The sequence below is a fragment of the Pongo pygmaeus genome, chromosome 19 (genome assembly GCF_028885625.2).
Source record: "Pongo pygmaeus isolate AG05252 chromosome 19, NHGRI_mPonPyg2-v2.0_pri, whole genome shotgun sequence".
Lineage (NCBI taxonomy): Eukaryota > Metazoa > Chordata > Mammalia > Primates > Hominidae > Pongo > Pongo pygmaeus.
This window is the reverse complement of record NC_072392.2, coordinates 55,036,361-55,049,644: the sequence shown is the minus strand read 5'-3', so window position 1 is coordinate 55,049,644 and position 13,284 is coordinate 55,036,361. Positions and strand designations below refer to the sequence as shown.

Sequence of the window (13,284 nt, the reverse complement as noted above, 5' to 3'; positions counted from 1 at the left end):
CTCTGCTGGGCATGGTGGTTCACGCCTGTAATCTCAGCACTTTGGGAGGCTGAGGCGGGCAGCTTACCTGAGGTCAGGAGTTCAAGACCAGCCTGGCTAACACAATAAAACCGTGTCTCTACTGAAAATACAAAAATTAGTCGGGTGTGGTGGCACACACCTGTAGTCCCAGTTACTCGGGAGGCTGAGGCAGGAGAGTTGCTTGAACCCAGGAGGCAGTTGCAGTGAGCTGAGATTGCGCCATTGCACTCCAGCCTGGGTGGCAAGAGCGAGACTCTGTCTTAAAAAAAAAAAAACAAACAGAAATACAAAAAAAACTTCTATTTCTAAACCTGTGATACATAGAAAACAAGTTTTCTATTTCTGAGATGCAATGGTGGGACAGGCAGAGAAGCATTCCCATTCCAAAAGAGATAAATTGGAAGAAAAAAGGGGCTTAAAGCAGGTTTGTAAGTCTGCAGGACAAATTCCATTCAGTTCTGAGACTTGAAAATAATTCTCTGTGGCTTGATATTCTGTTCTCTAGGCCCATTGGCATGGCCTTACCCCTTGGTCCTGGGTTGGCAGCCTGCCCTTTTGTTTGTTTTTTTTTCTTATGACTACTTAGTTCTTGTTTTGTTTTGTTTTGTTTTCTACCTTTTTAATCTTAAGTACAGATGCTTCTTGAGTTATGATGAGCTTACATTCTGATAAGGCAGGAGGATTATTTTGAGCCTAGGATTTTGAGGCTTTAGTGCATGATTATTGCACCTGTGAACAGCCACTTCACTACAGCCTAGGCAATATACTGAGACCCCATCTCTTTAAAAAAAGAAAAGAAAGAAATATACCTTATTTATCTAACATCTTGGCTTAGCCTAGCCTACCTTAAATATGCTCAGAATGCTTACATTAGCCTACAGTTGGGAAAAATCATCTGGATACATGGTTCACTGGTCAAGCAAGCATTGGTTGTTTAGTCTTATGATGGCATGGCTGACTGGGAGTTGTGGCTTGCTGCCGCTGCCCAGCATCGCAAAGAATAAAGTACTAATGTGTATCGGGTTTGTATCATGGTGGTAAAGTTAAGAAACTGTAAGTAGAATGATTTTAAGTTGGATACCACCTATAGATACTTTCTAGTATACCATTTTCATTTCTTTTATTTTTCATTTTTATTTTATTTTATTTTATTTTTGAGATAGGGTCTTGCTCTGTCACCCTGTCTGGAGTGCAGTGGCACTGTCATGGTCACTGCAACATCAACCTCCCGGGTTCAAGTGATCCTCCCCACTCAGCGTCGCAAGCAGCAGGGACTACTGCCACGTTGTCGGGGGAAATTCAGCCCACGATATTTCACGTGGGTTCTTTTCTATTTTCCCTAAGTGTTGGCCGGTCTGAGAAATAAAGGGAAACAGTACAAAAGAGAGAAATTTTAAAGCTGGGTGTCCGGGGGAGACATCACATGTCGGCAGGTTCCGTGATGCCCCCTAAGCCGCAAAACCAGCAGGTTTTTATTAGTGATTTTCCAAAGGGGAGGGAGTGTACGAATAGGGTGTGGGTCACAAAGATCACATGCTTCACAAGGTAGTAGAATATCACAAGGCAAACGGAGGCAGGGCGAGATCACAGGACTGGGGCGAAATTAAAATTGCTAATGAAGTTTCGGGCATGCATTGTCATTGATAACATCTTATCAGGAGACAGGGTTTGAGAGCAGACAGTCTGACCAAAATTTATAAGGCGGGAATTTCCTCATCCTAATAAGCCTAGGAGAGCTACGGGAGACCGGGGCTTATTTCATCCCTTAATCTACAACCATAAAAGACAGACGTTCCCAAAGTGGCCATTTCAGAGACCACCCCCCGCTTAGGAATGCATTCTCTTTCTCAGGGACGTTCCTTGCTGAGAAAAAGAATTCAGCAACATTTCTCCTATTTGCTTTTGAAAGAAGAGAAATATGGCTCTCTTCTGCCTGGCCCACAGGCTGCCAGACTTTAAGGTTATCTCCTTTGTTCCCTGAACATCGCTGTTATCCTGTTCTTTTTTCAAGGTGCCCAGATTTCATACTGTTCAAACACACATGCTCTACAAACAATTTGTGCAGTTATCACAACCATCACAGGGTCCTGAGGCGACATTCATCCTCAGCTTACGAAGATGACGGGATTAAGAGATTAAAGACAGGCATAGGAAATCACAAGAGTATTGATTGGGGAAGTGATAAATGTCCATTAAATCTTCACAATTTATGTTCAGAGATTGCAGTAAAGACAGGCGTAAGAAATTATAAAAGTATTAATTTGGGGAACTAATAAATGTCCATGAAATCTTCACAATTTATGTTCTTCTGCCATGGCTTCAGCCGGTCCCTCCATTCGGGGTCCCTGAATTCCCGCAACAACATGCCATCATGCCTAAGTTTTTTCTTGTTTGTAGTGACAGGCTATATAGCCCAGGCAGTGACAGGCTATATAGCCCAGGCTGGTGTCAAACTCCTGGACTCAAGCTATCCTCCTGCTTCAGTCTCCCAAAGTGCTGGGAAGTACAGGTGTTTGGCTCACCGGCCTGGCCTTCTTTATGATTTTTAAAACGATTTTTCTTGGGTTATTTTCTCAGTGGTTGTTGTAGGGCTTACTATCTTTATCTTAACTTGCTAGACTGTACTTAGTTTTAGTAAGATGTATAAGCATATCTGTTTTTTTTCTTAAGCATATCTCATTTTATTGGGCTCCTATTTATTGTACTTCACAGGAATTGCATGGTTTTTCTTCTTTTTTACCAAATTGAAGGTTTGCGGCAACCCTGGAGTAAGCAAGTCTTATCGGTTTCATTTTTCCAACAGCGTATGCTCACTTAGTGACTCTTGGTCCCTTTTTAAAATTCTCATGATATTCCACACATTTTCATTGTTATCTCTGTTATGGTTATGTATGATCAGTGACCTTTGATGTTACTATGAGGTGAAGTTAATAAATGTTGTATGTGTTCTGACTGCTGTACCAGCTGGCTGTTCTCTCATCTCTCTCTACTCTCTCTACTCTCCTCAGGCCTCCCTATTCCTTAAGACACAGCAATATTGAATGTAGGCCAATTAGTAAGCCTTTGACAATGCACATAGTCACCTAGGAGCTCTGATGAAGATGTACAAGAAAATGTTCTTTTCATGCCTGCTAACACAACATCCATCCTGCAGTCTGTGCATCCAGGAGTCAATTTGATGTAAAAGTCTTATTATTTAAGAAATACATTTTGAAAGGCTATGGCTGCTATATAGAGGGTGATTCCTCTTATGGATCTGGGCAAAGTACATTGAAAACTTTCTGGAAAGAATTCACCATTCTAGGTACCATTAAGAACATTTGTGTTTTATGGGAGGAGGTCAAAATATCAACGTGAACGGGAGTTTGAAAAGAAGTTGATTCTGTCCTTCATGGATGGCTGAGAGATTCAAGACTTTGATGGAGGCTGCAGATGTGGTGGCCAATAGCAAGAGAGCTAGAATTAGAAGTGGAGCCTGAAGATGTGACTGAATTGCTGCAATCTCATGGCCAAACTTGAAAGAATATCTTCTCATAGATGTACAAAGAAAGTGCTTTCCTGAGATGGAATCTATTTCCTGTGAAGATGGCATAAACATTGTTGAAATGACAACAAAGGATGTAGAATATGCCCTATACTTAGTTGATAAAGTGGCAGCAAGGTTTGAGAGAATTGGCCCCAATTTTGAAGAAAGTTTTACTCTAGGTAAAATGCTGTCAAACAGCAGCACATGCTACAGAGCCATGTTTTATGAAAGGAAGAGTCAATTGATATGGCCAACTTCATTGTTATTGTAAAAAATGGCTGGATGTGGTAGTTCACACCTTTAATCACAACCTTTTCAAAGACAGTAGGATTGCTTGAAGCCAGGAGTTTGAGACCACCCAGGGCAACCAAAGCAAGACCTTGTCTCTACTTAAAAAACAAACAAAAAACAGTGAAGTGAAAGTGCCACAACCACCACCTCAGTGAGTCGGAAGGCATCAACACTGAGGCAGGACTTTTTACCAGCAAAAAGATAAAGACTTGCAGAAAGCAGTGTTCTCCTGTAAAGCTCCATTGCCCTCTTCCCCCTTTTGCTGTTATTATAATAAACATTATATATGAGATCACGCCACTGCACTCTAGCCTGAGCAACAGAGTGAGACTCCTGTCTCAAAAAAAAAAAAAAAAACCAGGCCGGTTGCAGTGGCTCATGCCTGTAATCCCAGCAGTTTGGAAGGCCAAGGCAGGCGGATCACCTGAGATTGGGAATTGGAGACCAGCCTGACCAGCATGGAGAAACCTCGTCTCTACTAAAAATACAAAATTAGTGGGGCGTGCTGGTGCATGCCTGTAATCCCAGCTACTTGGGATGCTGAGGCAGGAGAATTGCTTGAACCCGGGAGGCAGAGGTTGCGGTGAGCTGAGATCGCACCATTGCACTCCAGCCTGGGCAATGAGCAAAACTCCATCTCAAAAAAATATATATATATATATAAATATTGATAGTGAATGTTGGTATACATTTAGTCAGAAAAATTAATCTGTAGGAAACTCTTTATATTTTTAACATCTTTAGTTAATTGGATTTTTGGCACCAATTATACATTTTGTGATTATCACTTTGTTTCTCATTTTCTGTTTAATTACTATTATCCATTTATTTATTTTCATTTTTATTTACTGAGAAATAGTAAAACTGAAGTAGGGCTGTTTTGTAACTCACATAAAAACTTTCATAAAAATATATTTATGAAAATATATTCATAAAATATATTCATAAAATATATTCATAAAAATATATTACAACGTTGGGAATTCTTTAGATTTGGTCACTACTTGCTGTCACACAGGATCATGGTGTTAGTACCATCTGATTGGCTGTTACATATTTGTATCCATGTTCCTTTGAAGGGTCAGTATGTCTGATGTCCCGAGTGTCTATTTCTCATTCTTTTTAATGGTAGATATTCATACACTGAAGGTTTAAGGCTTCTTTATTTTTCTTTTAGTTTCTAATTTTTAAATTATTATCTTTCCCTTGTGAATGGGGCTATTTCTTTTTAAAATAAATACTACAAGGGGCCCCTGTCTTATGAAATGAGCAGCTTAAGCCTCTAATATTCTGGTTCTCATATATGAATTACTTAAGAGTGTGTGTCTGTATATCCTTTGATGCCGAATGCTTTGATTTATTTTAATGACTAACAAAAATTTTGAGATTATAAAATTGAAAATTTTTGCCAGGCGTGGTGGCTCACGCCTGTAATCCCAGCACTTTGGGAGGCTGAGGCAGGCAGATCACAAGGTCAGGAGATCAAGACCATCCTGGCTAACACAGTGAAACCCCGTCTCTACTAAAAATACAAAAAATTAGCTGGGCATGGCAGCGTGCACCTGTAGTCCCAGCTGCTGGGGAGGCTGAGGCAGGAGAATGGCATGAACCTGGGAGGCAGAGCTTGCAGTGAGCTGAGATTGCACCACTGCACTCCAGCCTGGGCAACAGGGCGAGACTCCGTCTTAAAAAAAGAAAAAGATTGAAAATTTTTCTTCCTAGGTGTAATAAGCATATAGAAATGTTCATTTTTAAATGAGAGATGATGTATATACAATTTAAAAAAAGGACTTCGAAGATTGTGCAAATAGAATTTTCTTATTGCTAATTATAGACATGATGTTATCCCATTTGATAGTTGGGAAAAAATGTCTGTTTAATAATTTAATAAGATTGTATAATCTTTACATTTGCATGGAATTTGAGCTTTTTTATAGTCATTTTTATCTAGTCTACACCAATTAGATGTGGTACCACCAACTTTTAAACACCTCAAATAACTCTCACCTTCATACTTAATTATGCAATGGTACAAGTGTTTTAAACAGAAATGTGTGATGCTTTTTAGTAATGCTTGGAAAAATGCATGAGTCTAATACTGACATTTCCTTTAATTTTTAAATTTTTTTCTTTATTTGCTCTACCAAATATAATGTGCAGGAATTTTTTCTTATTGAACTGCAGAGATAAATTTTTAGAAAACTGTATACCTTAATACTGATGCTATAAGATTAAAAGTCTTCTTGCTTTTCCTAGTGGCATAAAGTAGCACTTCAAATATTTACCTTTCTATTCTTCAGTGGTGCAATCATGGCTCCCTGCTTCCTGGAACTCATGGGCTCCAGCAGTCCTCCTGCCTCAGCCTCCTGATTAGGTCGGACTAGGCACACGCCACCATGCCTGGCTAATTTCTTTGACTTTTCTCTAGAGACAGGGTCTACCTGTTTCCCAGGCTGGTCTCAGACTTCTAGACTCAAGTGAACCTGAACCTCCCGCCTCAACCTCTCAAATTGCTGGGATTACAGGTATGAGCCACCACACCTGGCCTGAATTTCTTTTGTGCCACGGTACTGCAAAATGTCATTATTAGGGGCAGCTGGATGGAAGGTGTAGGAGGACACTATAGTGCCTTTTCAATATTTCTGTGTATCTAAAATCATTTCAACAGGAAACATTTATTTTAAAACATGAAGGGTGATTCTGGTGAGGGCTCAGAAGAGGAGAGCTGGACAGAATGTTGGTAGCATATGGAGCGGGTCAGGCATGGTGTCTCATGCCTGGAATCTTGGCACTTTGGGAGGCCGAGACGGGAGGATTGCTTGAGGATGAGAGTTCAAGACCAACCTGGCTAATATAGGGAGACCCAGTCTCTTAAAAAAATAAAAATATGGAAGGGAAAAGTCATTCAGATGAAGTCTCAGATGGCAATGAAGAACATGTTATTGGAAACTGGAGGAAAGGTGACGCTTGTAAAGTGACTAAGAACTTGGCTGCATTGTGCTCCTAGTGTTTTCTGGAAGGCAGAACTTGCGAGTGATGAACCTGAAATTTGGCAGAAGAAATATCTAAGCAAAGTATTGAAGGAGCAGCTTCATTCTCTTAAATATTTCTAGGAAAATGAAAGAAAAGAGGAATGCTTTAGAGACAGAACTTATAATCAAAAGAGAAGCAGAACTTAAAAATGTGGGAAATGTTTAGCCTTCTCAGCCTGCCCATATTGAACAGATAAGAAAGTGTGTTTGGGAGAGAACACGAGGGTGTGGGTCAGGAGGCCTGCATGGATCAGGGCTGTGCTCCTCACCAGGACGATGGAAGAGCGACCCTGAAGGCATTGTGTAGATCGCTCAGACTGCACTCTCATCACAGGCCCATGGTGCCAGGGCACTGACGGCAGTGCGGTTTCCAAGGAAGGCCCTGGGGCACCCTGAAGACCTTGGGGCTTGCTGCCCAGCACTCCCTGAAGTCACTGGTCCCCACATTCTGGTGTGGCACTGCTTGACTGCGCCAAGTGTTGCTTAATGGGTTCCTGTCCAGGGGGGATGTGATGTCACCGCTCCAGAGGACACAGGCAGAAAACCCTTCGGCAGCATCCATGTTGTGCTAATTCTGCGTGTGTACAGATTTTGCTTTTCCCTTATAGAAATGGTGGAGCCAATGAAGAAATTAGCAGGGATGGATGTAGAGCTGACAGCTGAAGAGAGAAACTTCCTGTTACATATAAGAATGTGATTGGAGCTACAAGAGCCTCCTGGAGAATAATGAGCAGCCTTGAACAGAAAGAAGGAAACAAAGGAGGAGAAGACAAGCGAAAAATGATTGGGAAATACCGGCAAATGGTGAGACTGTTGTACCACAGTCCCCCCTTATCCACAGTTTGAGTTACCAGTGGTACAGTACAATAAGATATTTGGAGAGAAAAAGAGACTACGTTCATATAACTTCCATTAGAGTATGTTATAATTGTTCTGTTATTAATCTTTTACTGTGCCTAGTTTACAAATTAATCTTTACCATGAATGTGTATGTATAGAAGAAGACATAGTATATATAAGGTTTGGTATTATCCATGGTTTCAGTGTATCCACTGGGGAGTCTCAGAATGGATCCCCCTCAGATAAAAGGGAACTACTGTATTTTCAAGAAAAATGATTAGTGTTTTTGGTTAAATTTGTTCCATTCTTCTTTTTATTGAAAGACTCAGGGTTTTTTTTTTTTTTTATCCAATGTCATAGTTTTTAATCTTTAGGTTTTATACAACATAAATTGTCAGGGGGAAGGAAGTTGTTGTCACCTGAATATGTCCTAATTTTTGCCTTTTATTTTTATAGTTTTAGAAAATGTCTCTGAAAAGGGAGGCTTGTTTCTTTTGAGTGTCTGGCTTAGTTCTCAGGGTATGTCTGTCAGTAATTTGGCCATAGTCATTGGCATTTGAGGTCACAGCCTAGTGCTCACTTGATGGTATATGAAGTACACATTTTATATCTTGGTAGGTTTTTATGTTTTGCTCTCTTGGATTAGGCTACAGAATATTTCAGGGCAGAGGTGAATAACTTTTTCTCCTGGAAGCTGCAGTAGTGGGCAAAAAAAAGTGAGACCCTCTCCCTAAAAATAAAGTTGTAAGCTGGGGTTGATGTTACCATTACCATGAAATGTGTTGGGTCAAAGAATTTCGATGACCAATAGACAAGTTTTGTGTCCTGGAGGAATGAGGAAGTGAGAAAGTTGAAAGTGCTGAAGAAAGAAGTCCATGAGCTACACTGTGGGACTTGGGCTAGCTAGGAAAGGGAAGCAGGAAGCAAAGAGAGCAACTGATACATTGGGAGAAGATGTGAAAAGTTCCAGTCTGGATGTCTTAGATGAGATGAAGGGAGGGAAGGAAGGAAGGAGGGAGGGAGGGAGGGAGGGAGGGAGGAGATGTCTTGATGAGTCCCTAAGTAGAAACAAGAAGAGAAAAAGAACTAAAAGAGGAAGCCACAGCCAAGAGTGGAGCATTGCAGTGTAAGACTTCTAGTATGGAGCAGCACAGTTAGGGGTATGGACATGTGCAAGTCTTGGAGTAGAAAGCAAAGAACTCTGTTGAATGGAACGTGGCCACACCATACCTTGGTGTGATCTCAGGTATTGGATAGGTTGGCTGTAGATAGTCATTAAATGTAGGAGAACGGCCTAGAGAGCTATTGATGACAGAAACTGAGAAATGGAACGTAGAATATCGGCTTGTGAGGAGGAAGGATTTGGAGTAAGTAACAGGAGAGCAGTCATTGAGTATGTGAGGAGCTAGGAGAACATGGAAACCTTTCGTCTCCTACAGCAGTCTCTATCTGAAAAGTCATCATGGAGATAGTTGATTCAGAAAACACTTTTGCTTAGCTAAGATAAGAATGCAATTATGGAAGAAAGAGTGAGAGAATGTTTTACAGTGGAAAGGAGGTTCCAGGGGCATGAGAGGAACCTAGAAAGGTTCAACGGTAGTGCCATGTGTTCATAGAAAATAGGAAGCAAGCAGCCGGGCACAGTGATTCATGCCTGTAATCTCAGCACTTTGGGAGGCCGAGGTGGGAGGATCACAGGGACAGGAGATCGAGGCCATCTTGGCTAACATGGTGAAACCCTGTCTCTACTAAAAATACAAAAAATAAAAAAATAAAAAAAATTAGCGGGGCATGGTGGTGGCGCCTGTAGTCCCAGCTACTCGGGAGGCTGAGGCAGGAGAATGGTGTGAACCCGGGAGGCAGAGCTTGGAGTAAGCTGAGATGGTGCCATTGCACTCCAGCCTGAGGGACAAAGCAAGACTCCATCTCAAAAAAAAAAAAAAAGGAAGCAAGCTGGGTATGTGCGTTTAGAGGTGCTGTACATTTTCAGCATTATAAATGAATAGAGATGAGTGGCAATAGTTTTTTTGGTCCATAGATTTTTGGTATCTTAACTAGTTTTGGATCTCTTCCACTAAAGGGATTGCCTGTTCAACGTTGTTAGGAATGTAAGTACTGAAGGCAAACTACCTGGGTTTGAATTTTGTTCTGCCACTTGCACCCTGCCTGGGTTCAAATCCTAGCTCTGCTTATTAAGTCCTTTTAAGGGGATGATCTTTGAGCAAATGTCTTAGGTTCTGCTTTCCCCAGTAAATGGACACAATAGTTGCTACCTTGTGAAAGATTCATGTAATTGACCAGCGTTTACCAAGTAGCATCAGTGTTCAGTTTCAGTCATTGCTGATTTTGTAGTTGGATTGTGAGGGGGTGTTGGGGTAGGGGGTGGTGTGTGTGTAGCACTTAATTGCATGCAGAAAGCAAAAGATACTTTTGATAACCGAGAGGCAGCTTTTCTCTGCCTTTGTGTCAAAAGGGAAGAAGGGAGTTTGGAGAGGGATACGAATTCTCTTTAATACTAAGTTCTCTTCCTCAAAACCAGAGGTAGATAGAATGTGTAATAAATTTACAGAATTTCTAGACTGAAACAGTCTGATTTTTTAAAATTTATTTTTATGTTTTCAGGTTGAGACTGAGCTAAAGTTAATCTGTGGCGACGTTCTGGATGCACTGGACAAACACCTCATTCCAGCAGCTACCACTGGCAAGTCCAAGGTTTTCTATTATGAAATGTAGGTTCTATACTAGAAAGGAAAATGTAACATTAAAAGTTGGCCTTTTTAGAATCATGACTTTCTTCTATGTAGGTTTCCAACTTTTATTTACAAATAATTGTTTAATGTTAGATGGATAGTTGATGTTGGAATAAAAAGATGGTCAGGCTATTATAAAAATGCATTAGCTTTTGCTTTACTTATTTATATTGCTTTGCTTTCATGGGACCTATCTCATTCCCCTCCCCCAAACGGCCACACATTGCACAGTGCTGGCTGAATGTTTCATGTAGAAATTTTATTTTATGATTAATACACTTGTGCCATTCCTTGGAACCACTTGCTTGTTTAATTCCAGTCTATCAAGCGATAGTTTTGTTGATATTTAGAGGCTCCTCAGTTAATTTCTGTGGGATTTTTGGTTATATTTAATAAGGAAAATAGTATGAAATGTCTAAGAAAAAAAATGAAGCCAAATATTCTTGAGAGTGTTTAAAATTATTGAAGTACACTTGTTAATTGTTACATATATTTTTGTCACATATTTTATATTATATAGAACAATTTTAGCTATTTTACTTTAAAAGTCATTGTTCCTGGTTTACATCTAGGAAAGGGGACTACCACAGGTATCTGGCAGAATTTGCCACAGGAAATGACAGGAAGGAGGCAGCAGAGAACAGCCTGGTGGCTTACAAAGCTGCTAGTGATATTGCAGTAAGAGAAATTTCACCAGTGCATCCCATTCACTTATGTCTTGCTCTCCATTTTTCCATATTCTCCTGTGAAATTCTGAATTTCCCTGATCCTGCCTGCAGGTAAGCTGTGGGGAGGAACACAAGCTGTCAGTGTGAAAGTGAAGGATAGCTATTTGAGTGTTCCATCTTGTTTCTTGGGACTGCCTTTGTAGGCTTGGCTGCGTAGTAATTCTTACGGCTCTTAGTTGAAGCTGCTTTGTATTAAAACAGACCTATCTCAACCCAGTAGCATAGCAGTCAGGATAATTCTTTTGATGTGGCATATGGTTGTTGTTAGTAGACTGAAAAGAAATCTAACATGTTAATATAACTAGAGGAAGAAAATGAGAGAAAATTATAATAGAATTATCTTAATTTTTGTATATTAGTGTTCAGTCTTTGTGGGCATGTTTTTAATAGTTATTCTCCTAGCAAACATCATTTTATATTTTCTGTTTTCGCATAAACAAGTTTCATTCTTACTGATGTGTGTTAAATTGTTCCCCCTTTTATACTTCAGCTTGTTCCCAGTTTTTGATAATGTAGATACAAATTTAAGGAATATTTATATGTACATAACATTTTACTTTTAAAAAGTTGTGACAAAATATACATACAATTTATCATTATAGCCATTTTGAAATGTGCAGTTCAGTGGCCCCAAGTACATCAACAGTGTTGTGTAATCACCACCACTATGTGAAAACTTTTTCTTCACTCACACAAAACAAACTATAGCCATTAAACAATAACTCTTCATTTCCCCCTCCACAGCTGCCAGTAACCTCTATTTTACTTTGTCCCTATGAATTGGCCCATTTTAGATACCTCGTAGAAGTGGGATCATATAATATTTGTGCCTTGTAGCTGTCTTTATTTCAGTTAGCATAATGCTTTCAATGTTTCATTAATATTAAGCGTGGATCAGAGCTTCAGTCCTTTTTATGACTGAATAATCATCCATTTTATGTATTTTTCACACATCGTTTAGCCATTGAACTTTTGATGGTCAGTGAGTTTCTTTTCACCTTTTCCTATTGTGTGACTAATGCTGCTATGAACATTGGTGCACTATTTGCTTGAGTTCTTGTTTCAATTCCACCTGGGAGTGGAAGTGGAACAGATAATTACTTTTTTTTAAGACACGAGATCTTATTCTGTCCCTGCAGTGGTGCAATCATAGCTCACTGCAGCCTCAACTTCCTGGACTCAGGTGATTCTCCTGCCTGAGCCTCCCAAGTAGCTGGCACTAGAGGCCCGTGCCACCATGCCTGGCTCAGTTTTAAATTTTTTTTGTAGAGGCAGGGTCTCGCTATGTTGTCTAGGCTGGTCTTGAACTCCTGGCCCAAAGTGATCCTCCTGCCTCAGCCTCCCAAAATGCTGGGACTACAGGCATGAGCCACTATACCTGGCCTTTTTGCCCATTTTTGAATTTGTTTTTTAGTTTGAGTGTTTGGAGTTATTTATCTATTCCAGATAGTAATCTCTTTGTGAGTATTTTCTCCTGTTTGGTAGGCTGTCATTTTGCTTTGTTGATATTGCCTTTTTTTTTTTCTTTTTGAGATGGAGTCTCACTCTGTCTCCCAGGCTGGAGTGCAGTGGTGCGATCTCGGCTCACTGCAACCTCTGCCTCCTGGGTTCAAGCGATTCTTCTGCCTCAGCCTCCCAAGTAGCTGGTACTACAGGTGCGTGCCACCTCACCTGGCTGATTTTTGTGTGTGTGTGTGTATTTTTAGTAGATGGGGTTTCACTATGTTGGCCAGGCTGGTCTCGAACTCCTGACTGAAGCTATCAGCTTGACTTCACCTCCCAAAGTGCTGGGATTATAGGCATGAGCCACTGCACCTGGCCAAGAAGAAAAATTATCTCTGTTTGCCTATTGATTTTCTATGTAAAGAACCCTAAGGATTCTACAAAAAAGTGTTAGAGCAAATAAACCAATCCAGCAAAGTTACAAGATACAAAATCAACACGCAAAAATCAGTTGCATTTATATACAATAGCAATAAACATTCCAGAGAAAATATCATTATAATAGCATCAAAAAGAATAAGGCACTTTAGAATAAATTGATCCAAGAAGGTGAAAGACTCATACACTGAAAATGATAAAACCTTGCTGAAAGT

At 40.2% G+C, this 13,284-nt stretch overlaps 1 protein-coding gene across 1 annotated transcript in view; it reads left to right on the top strand.

Annotated features, from left to right (window-relative positions):
• LOC129017031 (gametogenetin-binding protein 2-like) overlaps nt 1-13,284 on the top strand; it is a 114,854-nt gene that overhangs the window by 98,374 nt on the left and 3,196 nt on the right. The window contains 5 exon segments of the mRNA XM_054457031.2: nt 6,267-6,363; nt 7,479-7,544; nt 7,547-7,674; nt 10,333-10,439; nt 11,033-12,371. Coding sequence (XP_054313006.2) covers nt 6,267-6,363; nt 7,479-7,544; nt 7,547-7,674; nt 10,333-10,439; nt 11,033-11,243 — 609 coding nt within the window. The 3' untranslated portion in view covers nt 11,244-12,371.